Raw genomic sequence first — 16,673 nt, forward strand, 5'->3', positions numbered from 1 at the left:
GTCAACTCGAATAAAAAAAACTACAGATTGAATACAGGGTTATTATGTAGCTGCTCTACATTGGAGACACTTGGCAAGTTCTTATTTAATGATGGTTTATTGCATTAAGTGAAAGTAACACATTTTTCTTGCAGTTTAAACTGCTGTATAAATTAATAAGTCATTGTGATGGTTCTGTAAATATACAAGGTTACATCTTTGTATCTGCTATGTTTCTCTCTTCTGTATATTTGAGGCAGTTGTCTTTGGGTTTGCCAATAAATTCATATGTTCCTCTACTGCTGTTGCCTGACTCCTATTTCTGACTACAAACTGTTATTTTCTTTCTTATTTTCTTGATTAACCTGTTAGTTGTTTGGTCTACAAAATGTCAGAAAATGGTGAAAAATGTTGAGCAGTGTTTCCCAAAGCCCAAAATTATGTCCTCAAATGTCTTGTTTTGTCCACAGCCCAAAGATAGTCAGTTTACTGTCATAGAGGACTGAAGACAGCAGAAAAAAATCACATTTGAGAAGCTGGAAATCAGTGAATTGTGACTTTTTTTCTTAAAGAAATTTTGCACATGGATTAATTGATTATCAGAATAGTTGGCAACAGATTTAAGAGTTGGCAACTCACTGATTAATTGTTAGAGAGTCACAAAATGAGCTGAGAAAATGAAGCCTTCAGCAAAAATAAAAGCAAATTTCGACACGCCTGCTGTGGCTGACTGACGTAGTTTATATGGTTGTTTTTTTGTCAGTCTCTCAGTCATCAGTCGATGACACTTTCACATGATTTATAAGAGGATCAGTTACTAAAACACATTCTGGTTGAAGGATTAAGTACAACTTGAGTTTCATCTGTGTCCTGTGGCCTGATTTCACAAAAGCTCCATGTATGTCAGGTTTTATTTCTGTTTACCTTCTTCTAGATTTATTCCTGAATGTGATTTTAATAATAAATACAGATATCAGCAGATACAGACATGGGGGAACAAACGCTGAAATAAATCAGTAGTGGAATATCTTGTACTTAAGTAAATGTAATAATACCACATTGTAAAATATTCTGTTACAAGTAAAAGTCGAGCATTAAAAATGTTCCTTAACATATGAAAAGTATAATTACTCACAGCAAAAAATGTCCCCTGTGACTGTGGTATTATTATATATTATATTATTAGATTATTATTACTTGTGCATTAATGTGAAAGCTGGATTTTACTGCTGTAGTTCGCTGAGCTCATTCTGAACTATTTTGTACACGACTGCAACTGATGATTATTTTCATTACGACATTATTCTGTTAAACAAGTGTTTTGCATGAAAAGATTCTGACAAACAATGAGAAATGCAGGCACAATGACTCAGAGCCCAAAATGACACCTTCACAGTGATTGTTTTGTCCAATCAATAGTACAAAACTCAAAATGATTGAGAATAAATTAACATCATTAAAATAATTAAAATGAAAAGAAGCAAATCTTCACCTTTGAGAAGCTGAAAATGACTGCCACATCATTTTCACTCCCATGACTTATTGATTTATTGACTAATCATTTCAGCTGTCCTTTTATAAACTTTTGTTTTTTTTTTATTTATAACAAAGCATCATATTTTATGAGCTCTTCATATGTTTTGCATGCACATCTTAATTTGTAAAGTAAAAGCTTTCAGATAACTGTAGTGAAGTAAAAAGTACATTATAAAATGGATAGTTTTGGTTCTTGATTATGATTGACTGAACCATTTTCAAAGCTGTTGTAAAATATTCTAGAAACACGCACCTGTGACTGGATTACATCACTATTACTGTGCCAAAAAAAGTTCAAAATGTCAGATTTTGTTTTGAATTGGGTGGGCAAAGCATATATGAGTGGCTGACAGAGATGGAGGAGGAAGACAAAGAAAAGAAAGATGACATGACAATGACCCTGAGCTGTTCTAAAATCTCTATAAACCACGGTCTCTCAGGGTTTATTGCATTATTATTTAGATTTGTAAATGTAGTTAGTTACATGAAACAACTACCACTGTAATAAATGAATGCAGACATTGTTTTATTTTTCCAGATTAGCCTGGACAATGATAAACTCTTCAGAAAGTCAATGATCAGATTATTATTGATCAAGTGCCAACCTGAACATACCATTATCCAACAGTTTAACTCAGAAGTCCTCAGATTCTATATAAAAAATTGCCGTCTACATCAAAGAAGTCTTTCCCAACTTGCACCACAGGAGACGGCTTTTCCATGTCCATAAACTCCCTCAGGTCTTCTTCTGTCAAGACCTGTCCGTCCCAGCTCTCCTCATCCTCTCTGTCTTCGTCTGTGGGATCTGTGTTAGTGCTGCTGTTCTCTTCTATTGATCTTGTCACTGGGGCATCTTTACCATAACCAGTACTGAACTGGGAGGGCAGAACAGTCACAGGTGCGGGACTCTTAGCCAGGGATCCTGAGCTTTCACCTCGCAGCATCAGAGTCTGGTCAGCCACTGGCACCACTGCACCGTCTTTACTTCCGGGTGGAAGCACAGCTGGTGTCTGGTTTCCAAGCAGCTTCAGTCTGTCCTGCCCTGTTTCAGCACCTGAAGGCAACACCTGCTGACCGAGTCCAGCCATGACTTTAGCATCCTGCTTAGCTTTTCTCTGAGGAGCAGGGACAAACTTGCTCCTGAGGACTCTCAGGATGACATCAGGGGGGACGGAGAAGCCGTCAGCCAGACTCTCGACGGTCCACTCATTTGGCTGCTCCTGCTTCAGATATCTGAGAATTGAGTGACACTTCATTTAAAGGCCTGTCTAAGCAGAACCATTTAAGACAGAAAAGCGATTTCTTGGGTGAGTGGTTGGACCGAGATAACAAAGCTCCTCACCTGATCTGCTCGATAGCGTCCCAGGTGAGCTTTCTCTGTGGAGCTCCTGATGGAGTCATCTGTCTTCTCAGTATGTGATACTTCACAGTCTTCTGCCTCTTTCTGCCCTCACTGAAAAACACACAGGAGAATGAGTAGAAGATTCAAGATTGTACAGAAGACATTGTACTTCAAGTTATTTTTTACACCAGAATAATGTGTGATTACTGCTACCAGTGGTGAAATACGGATTCAGATCCTTTGCTGCAGTACTAATATCAATGGGGCCCCGATCAATACTGGATTTTAGAGTCCGACAGAAATATGAGGGAGTAAGAAATTTTCAATGGCTATATCGGCCTAATCTTTATACAGAATATAATATAAAATATGCAGAATAACACAATTTTTTTGCAAAGATCCCTCAAAAGTGCTTGACACTTGCAATAAAGATATGCAACTGAGGAAGAATATTTTATAGTTTAGCAATAAATTCTATTGTCCAAAATGATATCAGGACACTGAAACAGTAAATTAAAAAAAAAAAAAACAGCTATTACATGAATATATTAAATCTGAATTAATTAAGAGTATCAAATATACTTAAAATAATGCCTTTAAAGCTAAGTAATAATCTGCATTATGTTGTGTTAAAGAAAAAAGTTTTCATGTATGCACATATTGAACAACATATATGCTGATACCAATACAATCGATAATATTGGTCAGCTGATATATTGGCTGGCCTCTAAACACAACTCTGTAATCGACTACAAGTAAAAGTCCTGCATTTAAACACTTACTTAAATAAAAGTATGCAAGTATTGTTGGCAAAATGTACTTAACATATGTTTGTAGCATCACTGTTCGGCTTTGTGTCAACGCACTTCACAGCTAATCCAAGAAGGTTTTATAGTTTATAGCTTATTTAGCTTTGAGAAGTAGAACAATTTTCCCAAATCATAAAGGAGCACATCATCCTTCAGTTTATCACAAAAACTCAAAATCAAAATCAACAGATTTGGTAAGGCTGTGTGTATTGGCAAGAATCTGGTGTATCGCGATACAGGGGTTACAATTCAATATATTGCGATATATTAATTAATTTTAGGGAAACTGGCTTAGTATGAAGACCAGTCCAACATACAGCATAAAATCTGAGTTAGAGAAATACTTTTCATGCAATGAGAACACTGACGATAGATAACAACACTGCTATCCAGCAACTGAGGGTTGAAACACAAGACCAAATGAACCACTGCCACAAATTTTTGCATGTATCATGATATAACAAAAGTGTTTTTGAGAATGTATACAGTATCACAAAACACTGGGACAAATAAGTGCCTTGTTATTTTCTTTCACCTCTAATATTTAGAGATATATTGTTTTCACTGGACAGGAGTGGTATAAGAAATTGTTTAGAAATAATAATAATAATAATAATAATAATAATAATAATAATAATAATAATAATAATAATGAGTACAATATTGTTTCTGAGATGTAGTGGAGCAAAATACATAGTTTCATAAAATGGAAATACTCAAGTAGAGTACAAGTACCTCACATTTGCACTTAAGTACAGTACTTGTGTAGATGTACTTAATTACTTTTTGACACTTACTCAACCAGGGCCTGCAGCTTGTCTTCTACATCCTCCTCCAGTCCCAGCTCTTCATCAGACATCTCATCTCTGTATCTTGATGCTCTGTTTGACACTCTGCTGTCTCTGTCCTCAGGTCTCTGTCCCGTCCAGACCCTGCTGGCTCCTCTGCTGGCAAATCTACAGCTGTGAACGGGAGCTGCGGGTCTCACAGACAGAGCACCGAGCCTGGAGAGGAAGGAGAGGAGCCGGAGAGGTCGAGCCATGCTCACAGATTCACCGTGTGCTCCCTGTTAGAGCCGATATCATCCGCTTGTTTTGGTAAAGAGGAGGTTCAGGCAGTCAGACACAAGTCAGTCTGCTCGCTATTTTAAATCAGAGGACCCACCTTCACCAGAAACTAACGTTACCTCCACAGTAACTCGTGTATGAGCTTCCTCAAACATGCCTTTCACAGCATAGAGACGTTACGGTGCTGCCACCTAGCGGACTGGATGTGCAATTATTAAGAAGACCAGGAGGGCAAAAAATGACAAACATAAGTACAAAAATAAATTTAGAAATAAATACTCAAATACATTAAAAACAATAAACATAAATTTTGATAATGACAAAGGCTATTTCTGTGTTTTTACATTTACATACTTCTGAATTTCTCTATGTATTTATTTGTCCATAACTTAATTTCTACATTTATAACTTATGCGTCATTTTTTGTGTATTTGAAGTGAACAAAGGGGTTCACTTGAAACACAAAGGCTAATTCTACAGCTATGTGTAATTTCGATTTGCAATAATCCAATGAATAGATCATTAGAAGATTTTTTTCAAATTTTATTTAGTACAATACAGTACATACAAGTCTATTAAGAATACTGATATTATAACAGTATAAACAAATTCAAAACAGCAAGGCTTAGTTGCCGATAAATAAAATTGATTTAAAAAAAAATCAATAAATATAAATTAGTAATATTTGTACATAGTAAATTAAATGCACTTAAGGTAAGGAATCTTCACATTCCAGAAGTCAGTTTAATAGTTCTTATCTAGATTTCGATACACAGCCAGACATAACAGCATATCACAAATCATTTAATATTTTGAGACCCTTTGAGACAATTATGTGAATAAATACACAACAAAGATATTTTAAAGCAGTTATGTCGCAGTGTGATCTGATTTATTTGTTCACACGTATATTAAAGATACAACTTGATATATACATAAACATGATAAAATATGATGGAGAGGGGTTTGTTCATGACACTCTCCAGCAAACCAAAATGCATTAGGAAGGAGAAAACATATTAAATGAATGGGAAAGAAAGAGATTAATGTTATATTTACTCATAATTATGATGACATTAATAATATCAAATATTTATAGAAGAAAGAATATATCTCACCGGGGCTGTCAAAGGGGACAAAAAATTATGCCGGCGATAAATGGCGACATCTGGCGGTCCGCACGGCCCCGCCACCCCGCTCTGTCCCCGTATTCACGTGTCACGCAGCTGCGCACCTCCTCCCAGGCGCCGTTGTTTCATTTGCGCCATTTTGTCCGCTCACTTTGTTGATTGGGCTTTAGCGAGCTGTACTAGAGCCAATCAGAGGGAAACCGGACAGCGGAGATACGGTAAGGGAGACCCGATTGAAGGCATTGGTAGTTGTCAGCACGGATTGGTTTGCTATGGACCAACCAAATTACTAACCCTGCTAAATGCAAAAAAATCGAATGGCAGTTTGAGTCCGACCGCTGCGTCCCGGGCTGGTTAGTTAGGCTGCAAATAAGTGCTTGTTCTTGGCTCCTGTGAGGAAACATGATCTGTGGTGGTGGTCGACAAGCCCCAGCTAACGTTAGCTAGTTAGCCGAAATATCGAGTCTCAAACAAAGGGGTGGTTGATAAAGCCAACGTCCGGCCATCAGCAAACGTTACCCAGCAAATTATCATCTGCTATAACAAACAACAAGCCACCCAGAGACTGACGTTAGCAGTTTAACTGTTAACCAGCTTCAGCTGTATGCTTTCTGGCATTTACCACGCTTTTTAGCTAGCTAACGTTAGCTGTGACTGACGCTAGCTTGTTAGCTCTCACCAAAACAGCCTGTTAATCGAGCCAGCAGCTGACATATATCACCCATTGCGCTGTAAATATAAATATTATATCAGCTAATTTCACACGTAACATTTGACATATTCTGATATAAGTTGGCGTGATGAGTAAAATAAAGAGAGGCCGCCAATATGTCCATATTTTAATAACGTCTACCGCTGACAATGAAGTGGCAACAGCAACGTTAAATAACAATTGGAAAGACCAATCTAGCTTTTCTTTCTGGGTGGTCAAGAAGGTTGTGAGCTTCTTATAACTACAATAATAACTTAAAGCTTTAAAGCTAACTTGTGCAAATACTGTGTGTATGTGTCTGCCTTTTGTCTCAAGAGAGGACTGTCTCAATAACAAGCAATGGAGCAGTACACCACTGCAACCACCACTACTGGAGAGCAGATAGTTGTGCAGACTGCCAATGGACAGATTCAACAGCAGGTGAGCTCTGAATTTACTCGGATAGATTTGGTTTTGATACACTTTGCCTTACCATCAACAATTAAATTATCTACTGAAAAGATCACAGGTACCCAGAATTAACTGTTCACCTTAAAATCAAAAATGCATATTTTTCCTCTGGCCTGTAATGCTTTGGACTGGTTACACGACAGACATTTTGACTTTTCAGAGCAGAACACAGGTGGACTTAATAACAGCAATTACAGCTCAGTTTCATTAATTTCCCCAGTAACAGTCATAATGAACCAGCACACACAATAGAAGGACTTCCCCTAAATGGAATGCAACAATCATTAATACACCTGTGAGTTTCCCAGTATGACAAATCAAAATGTCTGCTGTGCAACTAGTCCATTTATCCATCTAGACTGTTTTGGTGTAAGTTGCCAAGTTTTGGAGATATCAACTGTTGAAATGTCTGCCTTCTCTTGAATAGAATAGAACTAGATGACATTCAGCTTGTGGTGTTAAAAGCACAAGAAAAAAACACACATTTTAACAATTCAATAGTAAGGTCTTTTTCCAGAAATCATGACCCGGTCACTCACAATCACAGACCTTGTTGTGAGCAGTATCATGTTGGAACTACTTTCGTGGATTGAACTATATCTGTCAGCTGTTTGACCGTGTGGAAGGAAGCATGCATCTACTCATGGATTAGACGCTTGTGCTCATCACTGTGCAGGTGTAAACATTAATGGCATCCTCCTTAGCTCAGGGTTCCTATAAAGCAGTGTTCCCCAACCCTGGTCCTCAGGACCCACTGATCACATGATCAGCTCGTCATCAAGCCTTTGCAGAAGCCTGACAACAACCTGATCATTTGAATCAGGTGTGTTGGAGCAGAGAACCATCTAAAACATGCGGGACAGTGGGCCCTGAGGACCAGGGTTGGGGAACACTGCTATAAAGTATGGAATTTGAATTGAGTCATTTCCAGGTCTGGATAAGTATGGAAAAAAAAGAGAAGAGAGTCTGGAAAATTATTTGTGTTTCTAATCTATTGCCTCTATTATTAAATTCAGAGTTACTAAAATAGATTGATCACACAAGTACTTTTTTCATGTAGTTTGAAGCAAGCAGCCTGCACAGCCAAAATGTTTACCTCTGTGTGAGAGAGCTTGATGTCATCGAAAAGCAAAGCATGATGTAGGGTGTGTGACTCAGCACATGCTCCTATACAGAGCTGCCTCTGGAGTCCCAAGCGTCTTATAACTATACCAAATCCACACGTCCACAACCAAATCGTTCAACAAAAAATGCAGCGATATCCTTGAATTGCATTAATACATAGCATCACAAATAACCAAATATTAAACTTGCCTGAACATTTCTGAGTTATGTAGTGATGTGATCAGAAAACTAAATGAGCTGTCTTTTCTTCATTTAGGAAAGCATACCGCTATGGCTGTGTTCTTAACTCATTGTCAGTTCTTATTTATAAAAAAGACTAAAAACATGGGCAGAATATTAATTCTAATATTATTTATTCAGTATATTAAGGGAGAATGATAGAAGTTTAGGTAGTACCAGCCAATTTCTTCTTTGGGCAGAGATGTTTGACAGTGGAACGTTGTCCAACCTTCTGTGTAGGAGTGTTGACTGTATGGAAGTTTTCTGAAGACTGGCTTTGCCATTCCAAATGTAAAGCCCGTTTGGCTAAAAATTCCAAATGGCCATAGGAAGCTAGGTGCAAACATTGTGTAAAATCACAAAAAATAATTACAAACAGTTAGAATGTAACATACATGTTAACAGTTGGATGATTAAACCAGTTATTTAAATAATAAACATTGAGCTGCTTGTACTCAGATGTCAAATATGGTTTGAGAAATCTACTGAGAAGTGTTGAAATTTGAGTCAGGAAAAGGGGAGTAGATGCACGCTTCCTTCTGCATGGTGATGCCATTGGTGGATGTAGTTGGTAGAATGAAAATGGTCCCTACATGAAACTGCTCGCAGCAAGGTCTGTGGATTATCTGAAGTAACTCGGTCATGATTCTTGGAAAAAGACATAGCTTGTGGTGCGCAAAGGGATGGTTCATCCAAAAATGAAAATTCAGCCATTATCTACTCACCCTCATACCGATGGAGGGTTGGGTTCATTTTGTTAGTCCACAAAACACTGTTGGAGTTTCATAGGAAAACAGCGTTTTCAAATAGGAAAAAAAAAACATAAAATGCCTCCATAGTGTTCGTCTGGCACGATCCAAGTTTCCTAAAATCCTGACATGCCATCTGCACACCATCACACCACACACACCTGGTTCAGACAGTGTGCATGTGTACATTAATGTGGTCCCAAGCTAAGGACCTACAGTGAAGATTCAGGCTAAAGATATTGTGTAAATTACACCTTACTTTTTTTAGTCAACTTGGCGTGTTGGGTCTTTGGGAGACTTGGATTACACCAGACGAGCAGTATGGAGGCATTTTTATGGATTTTTATTTTTATTTATTTATTTTATTTTATTTTTAACATTTGAAAACTGGTCACCATTCACTTCTGTTGCTTGGAAGATTCTGCAACTCCAGCAGTTTTTTGTGGACTAAAAAACTAAACCTGACCTTCAATTGGCATGGAGGTGAGTAGATAATGACTATCCCACAGTAGATAATGACTATCTCAACAGCAGTCTAGTTCCATTACATTTGAGAGATGGTGTACATCTCTACATCCAATATCTCAGTAACTCACATGAAAACAATCTAGATGGATAAAAAGGACTACAGGTATGATGAAAAATATGTAGTTTTGATTTTGGAATGAACTGTTCCTTTAAAGCGTTCCAGCTGCTTCAGGATCCAACCTATTTTCCTGATAATAACTTGTCTGAGACTGTATTATCCTGCCTTGCCTGCAGACACAGGGCACAGTGACGGCTGTGCAGCTGCAAACAGAGGCGCCGGTGGTGACGGCCTCAGGCCAGCAGGTGCAGACACTCCAGGTAGTGGTGTCACCGCCGCCCTGTGTCAGTGTCATGACGGTGTTGCAGCCTCCGAGTTTGCATGCCACAGCCCGGGCTGTTTTTCATGACCCATCTCTGTGCTGTTCGGTTCATCTTCTCTCCCCCAGCATGTCTCCAGCTGCCTGACCTGCATGTCCCTCAGCACAGTGTGTTGTGTGTCGACCTCGGGTTTTCGCTTATGCTCTCATGACTGTCAAAAGACTGTTTGTCTGAGTTATGTTCTCTTGCTTTTAAAAGCAAGTTATACAAGTCAGACGGTTACTTTTGAAATATGAGTCATTCATGTGGTTGTGTTTTGCAGAAGAACCGGCGTTTAAGCAGCATGGATCCATAGTCATTACTGGCTGTCACTTATCATCATCTAGCCATATTTTTCTTATTGTTTTGAAGGAAAATGTCAGTGGGCTCCTTTCCTCTGGCATTTTTTTCACTATGGTACGACTGCTACCACAAGCTTTCATTCAGTCATCTATTGTGGTCACTCACTCGTTTATGAATGCAAGTTTGACCAGCTATACTTGTCAAGTTGCAGATGTGAATGCAAATTAATTTGCTTTTAAACAAATCAAGTGAAAAGGAGGTTTTGTATTTTACCATTGTAGGCTAACTTCATGACAAAAATAGTTAAGAATAGAGGTCAACCAATCATGGATTTTTGGGGCCAGATCTGATGTTTTATATACAGAATGTAGAAATACATAAACACACATTTTTTGGCCCTCAAATGTGGTTATCAGACACAATATTTGTGTGTGTATGAATTAAGAAAAAGGGTCAAATATGCATAAAATGTTCTGTACAAAAAGAAAAGAAGACAAAAAGGTTTACATATCAGAGTATAGCTGTGATAGGCCAAAATTGGGCCAATAACATCAGGTGGCTGATATTGGTCAAGCTCTAATTGATAATATACTGTATATGGGCTACATTTTGGATCCACAATGGAATGGGATGGCTTAATGTAGTTACATCCCAAAAAGCAGAGAGAATGGCAGGAAATCATCAAATACTTTTATCCGTTATGTGGTATCTTGGATGGTCCTGACTCAACATCATTTGCTTGCCATTTTGTGAGTCACCAGTACATGATACTCAGGTAACAGACACTAGCAGTGCTCCTATAACAGCTGTCTGCATCTGTCTGTAGGTCCAGGGGCAGCCTCTGATGGTCCAGGTCAGCGGTGGGCAGCTCATCACATCATCAGGACAACCCATAATGGTGCAGGCCATGTCGGGGGGTCAGGGTCAAACCATCATGCAGGTCCCTGTATCTGGAGCCCAGGGACTACAGCAGGTACGGGATTAGGCTCAGTTACTAGATAAAGATCTGTATTCAAATTATACCACATTCACCTGTACTAGGACATAATGTTCTCTGGGAAATAGTGTTGGTAGAGGTGAATAGACCTGCGTTATTTATTTTGTATTAGGGTTTGTTTTGAAGAAGACAGATGAGAACAAATTCGATGTAGATTTCCCAACTGGACACAAACACACAAAAAAATAAAAAATATTGAAATTAAACACCAATAATAACCAAAATAAAAACCTAGTAGAGGATCCATCTCTAAATAACCAACAAAATCTTCACATATACACACATACCCACACATATGATCATACACATGTATTTATCGAGATATGTTCATATTGATATCACCCTAAAATAACATAAAAAGTTAAAAAAAAAAAAAAAAAACACAGCCCAAAAGCACAAACTCCTACTTTTGTCAAACCAGCAGTCCAAAACCCAAAGCAGCAAATCTTTATATTTTAATGTAACACAGTCAAATATAAATGAAACAGTGTTAGGATGTGCTGAATTTACCATCTAATCGAAAAGTGCACTGAGGCCTGTGTACTGTGCTACTATGTCCATTGTAGATCCAGCTGGTGCAGCCAGGTCAGATCCAGCTGCAGGGCGGTCAGACTCTCCAGCTGCAGGGCCAGCAGGGTCAGCCCCAGCAGATCATCATTCAGCAGCCACAGACAGCCATCACCGCTGGACAGAACCAGGTATTTAATTCTCTTCAGTTAAGTGGAAAATGTCTTTAATCAAATAAATACTAATGTGATTACTGAGTGTCTTCCCTCCTTATGTGTGGTGCCACAGGGGCAGCAGATCAGCGTGCAGGGCCAACAGGTGGCACAGACGGCTGACGGACAGACCATCGTTTACCAGCCTGTCAATGCAGATGGCACCGTCCTGCAGCAGGGTACACTCAGTCTTCTCCTACCTCTTGTGTTTGCCTTCTGCTTTGTAGACTTTTTAAACAGGAGCAGAGTTAAGTTGTCTTTTTGGGTAAGAGCTGTGATGATAATCTGTTTGCAGGAATGATCACAATACCAGCTGCCAGTTTGGCAGGCGCCCAGATCGTACAGGCAGGGGGTGCCAACACCAACACTACGAACAGCGGCCAAGGCACTGTGACCGTCACCCTGCCCGTCTCTGGTAACATGGTCAATGCAGGTGGAATGGTCATGGTAAGACCCTGTGCAGAGGTACCCAACATCTTATTACGTTTTTTTTTAAATATGTAGACTCACACAAGGGTGTACGGTGTGGTGGAGGTCACAGAGCTTTTAAGATCACCAAATGTAAATGTAATTAATCATTTATCAGTAATACTTTTTTTTGCTAATCATAACTGCCATAGTGAGACTGTGAAAATTGGGGTGTAATGAATTTATTTTCTTATCAGTTATTCATGCTTAATTCTGCTGTCTGAATTGGATAATTGTATATAAAAGCTGATAAAATTAACCTTGAAACTTCTTAAGCAACACAGTTGGGAAATTTTGGGTTTAGTTTGGTTTTGTTCGGTTTGTTGAACCGTGCTGTTAATTACAGTGAATATTACTGTTTTACTTTAAGGACCAGTGTGAAGGATTTAGTGCCATCTAGAGGTGAGGTTGTAGATTGCAACCAGCTGAATAACCACTTGCCTCACTCCCAACCTATCCACAATCTAATCTTTTTTCATTGTTGAAATGCCCTGTAGACTATAGACAGGCTTAAAATAGCCTATGAATTCTCTGTTTGCACATTATGTGTTACAGATACTACACAAATTTCAAAACCTGAGTTTAATTTGAAGTTGAGGTTGGTAACAAGAGGACATTAAATAACACAATCTCTAAGATTTGCCTGAAAAGTAGATTGTGGAGGCTTTAGATCTCGATCTACCCACCCCTACATGGCAACCTCCATGGAAGAAGACATGCACCCTCTGTAGATATGGTTCATTCTAAGGCAATGAAAACACAACTCTTATTCTCAAGTGAATATACACTTATGAAAACCTACTTAAGAATATTAAATTCAGTTCTTCCCATATTCTGTCAATAAAGTCCCCTAAATCTCACACACTGGATCTTTAAAGCCTCTAACACCCATTGTCCACGCACACTGGTGTTTTCACATACTTTGCCTGAATAAACCTCTTCTAATGACTGTATAGATGTTTATAGATTGTATATTATTGTTCTTGTTAGGGCTGGACAATATTAACCTTTATGATTCATGGTAGTTCAGACTATTTGGTTATACATAACACAACATAACTCCACCCAGTGTCAGCCTGTGGAGAGGCTGAATGACATTCAGTGACATTCACAGTGACATTCATTCAGCTAGAATGACTGAGAACACCTGTGTGGGTGAGCAGTGCTGCTAACATAAGAATTTAAATGTGACAGCTGCATTATGATTTAGCACTGTACATCAGTATTAAATAACAGTCTAAAGATTGATGTGATACTCGTTTAATTATTTGCACAGTAACTGCTTTTTTTATATGTTGTATGCAGATATACATGTGTGCTTTCTTTGGCTTAGGTTCTAAGGACTGTGCCCCTGTTTGTGTGTCTGCCTCTATCAGATGGTGCCTGGCGGTGGTGCAGTTCCCACCATGCAGCGTATCCCCTTGCCAGGGGCTGAGATGCTCGAGGAGGAACCTCTGTACGTCAATGCCAAACAGTACCATCGCATCCTGAAGCGAAGACAGGCCCGAGCCAAGCTGGAGGCTGAGGGCAAGATCCCCAAAGAAAGGAGGGTAAGCCCTTGTTCTTGTTTATTTTCTACCATTTCATGATGGGCTCATTCTGAATATCAGTTTGTGCTGTGCATGATTGCCAACTCCTCTCCATTTAATTTCACAGTAATTTTAAAAAATTCCTGACAGACATTTTGTACAAAAATCTTTCATCTACCTCTAGTTGTCTAGCCATGTAATCTCAGAGATGGATATTTCAAAACCTGGTCAGATCCAGTGTTAACTGGCTGTATTGTAACAGCAAGACCTGTTTTATGAAATTGGAAAAACACTGAAACAAGACTGTTTCTGTTTTTGTTTGTTTGTGTTTGTTCTGTTTTCCCTTTTTGGATATGTATTTCTGGAAAGTTTGACATGTAATAAAACATTCCTAAGTCATATGATTGTATGTAGAATAAATGAAAGAAAGTCAATAAAAACTTAAATGACAAAAAAACCTGGTTAAGTACCTGCATGGCTAGTTACCACCAGAGACAAGTAAGAAAATGTGCTTTGTTCTCTGGACATGATCTAATGCATACACTTTCTCTCTGACAGAAATACCTACACGAGTCTCGCCACCGTCACGCTATGCAGCGTAAGCGAGGGGATGGAGGACGTTTCTTTTCACCTAAGGATAAGGAGGAAATGGCTTTGGCCCTGGCACAGGTATCAAGCTGTGTGTAGAGAAACATCATCTACATTACACATGTCAATCTCAAGGCCTGTGAGCCAAATCTGGCCCAGCACCTCATTTTATGTGACCCACAAGAGCCCACAAAGAATATAATTTGCGAAATACTGTTCTGTGCTGCATTATAGAAGTACGCTGTCCATAAACTACATGTCAGAATGAATCTACAATTTGTTATCTGTGCACTGAAGGCCTCGAGCCACTAGAAGTCAGTGTACACTCAATAACATCTTAATATCTTATAGCCGTTTCCAGTGTTACTCTAGTCAAGTAGTTGTAGCTAGTAGTGTTAATAGTAGCAGCCAGGCAAATGCATGTAATTTTTAAGCAAATATACATTGTGAATTTGAAACTTGTTTAATAAATTAATGCAGATGCAATTATGGAATATGATAACACTTAGATACATTTTAATACACAAATCCAGGGAAGAACCGGTAGTAAATAAGCCACCATTGCTGTGAGCTGTCATAAGTGTAAATGTAAAGAATATTAACTGAAAGGCTGTTCCTAAAAATCTTGAATACCTGAAATTGAGATTGAGACTGCTCACCTACACCATCGCACAGTAATTAAAAAAAAAAAAAAACTGGTTCAAACGTGTTAATGTTTGAAATTGTCAACTAAGCACTTAAACTGCCTGACTTCCCCTGGAGTATTTGTTTAAATTCTGAGGAATTAGGACAGGGTTTGGTCTTGGAATGAAACTCCTCATTATTCATTATGATGATCCTGTCTCCTCCTCTGGTGCAGCAACAGCAGGATGCAGCCCAGGCAGCAGCAGATGAGACGGTGGCTCAGATGATCAGAGTCTCGTAGCACCGTCACCAACATCATCAGTTCTGCCTGTGAACTCTACCCTGCCTGAGACTCTTCATCCAAGCTAAACCATCAGCCCCACCTCCCCCCCGTCACTCCCTCCTGCCCCACTGTCATACACCAGACCACAGCACTGCCACTGGGTTCCTTCTGTTATCTCTCCACTCCTACACTGGTCTTCCAGGGAGCTGGCCATGTGGACTGCTCTGGTCTTCTTCTCTTAAAATGGTGGATGCTTCCATGTTGAGCATAACTGGTCCAGCACTTAGGACCAGCCTTTCGTTTCCCTAAGGATTTGGACAATAATGAAGTCATGGGTAACCAGGGTTAGTCACACAGGAAATGACAGCTGCAGAGCCATACTCTGTCAGACCCTGGACTGACAAGAGATGAGAATTTGTCATTTGTGGATACGTGTTGCGTCAAATATTTTTTGTAAATGGTACAGATTTTTTTTTCATAGACACTCATTAAGGATTGATGCTTCATGTGTGTCCTTTATCTTTTATGTGATGCCCTGTATTTTATTTTGACATTTCATTTTTTCGACGCATTTAATGGAGGGGAGGGACTCGGCACCGTATGTCCAACCTGCGTCCACTAAGCAAAAACTGAAATGTGATACAAATGTGAAGATATTGTACAGACATTCTTTTCTTCCCCAGTGTGTATCTGATGTACTTACTAATTTGCCCAATTCTGTGGATGCATTTTATACAATTTTGTGGATATACATAGTGTTTGTAAGAAAAAATGACTTGTGTTGCTGCATCATATTTCATATTCTATCCATGTAGTTTCTTTACTGGTTAGTCTACCAAAGTGTTTCATTTTTTTCAGTGTAGATAATAGATTTTTTTTTAACCATCAGATGCAGTTCTGCAATGTTTTTTTATGATAAAAAAAAAGGTTGGACATTGAAATCTATGTCAATTAAATTTTATTAAGTGACTGAAGGTTATTTGTGTTTACTCCACTCCTGTATTCGGTTATTTTATACTATCATCTTTCATTCACTCAAGCTATCCCATATTCTTAGGAATATTGTCAAAACTTAATAGGAAGTGTAGTTGTTGAATATGCTTTGGGGTAGATTAATCATACATACATGTATATAAAATCTCAATCCCCATAGTATTTA

General features: G+C 38.7%; 2 protein-coding genes across 9 annotated transcripts; one reads left to right on the forward strand and one right to left on the reverse strand.

Moving 5' to 3' along the window:
* Positions 1–2,131: 2,131 nt before the first annotated feature.
* Positions 2,132–4,886, reverse strand: ngrn (neugrin, neurite outgrowth associated). Its single transcript, XM_084720009.1, has 3 exons — positions 4,464–4,886; positions 2,858–2,968; positions 2,132–2,748 (listed from the first exon to the last, which is right to left on the reverse strand). Exons 1-3 carry the CDS (start codon positions 4,706–4,708, stop codon positions 2,160–2,162), a joined length of 945 nt encoding a protein of 314 aa, XP_084576135.1. The 5' UTR covers positions 4,709–4,886; the 3' UTR covers positions 2,132–2,159.
* A 1,050-nt stretch (positions 4,887–5,936) lies between these two features.
* nfyal (nuclear transcription factor Y, alpha, like) lies at positions 5,937–16,488 on the forward strand. Of its 8 annotated transcripts, none has more exons than XM_084721185.1 (10): positions 5,937–6,081; positions 6,891–6,995; positions 9,881–9,967; positions 11,133–11,279; positions 11,870–12,001; positions 12,099–12,201; positions 12,318–12,469; positions 13,867–14,040; positions 14,578–14,688; positions 15,467–16,488. In XM_084721185.1, exons 2-10 carry the CDS (start codon positions 6,915–6,917, stop codon positions 15,530–15,532), a joined length of 1,053 nt encoding a protein of 350 aa, XP_084577311.1. In that variant the 5' UTR covers positions 5,937–6,081; positions 6,891–6,914; the 3' UTR covers positions 15,533–16,488. The 8 variants fall into 8 exon arrangements, with proteins under 8 accessions (XP_084577311.1, XP_084577308.1, XP_084577310.1 ...); XM_084721182.1 differs by having other exon boundaries at positions 5,938–6,081; positions 12,318–12,487; XM_084721184.1 differs by having other exon boundaries at positions 5,938–6,081; positions 9,881–9,964; positions 12,318–12,487.
* Positions 16,489–16,673: the final 185 nt, after the last annotated feature.

The sequence above is a fragment of the Lutjanus erythropterus genome, chromosome 6, assembly GCF_056507025.1.
Source record: "Lutjanus erythropterus isolate fLutEry1 chromosome 6, fLutEry1.hap2, whole genome shotgun sequence".
In the NCBI taxonomy this organism is placed as follows: Eukaryota; Metazoa; Chordata; class Actinopteri; order Lutjaniformes; family Lutjanidae; genus Lutjanus; species Lutjanus erythropterus.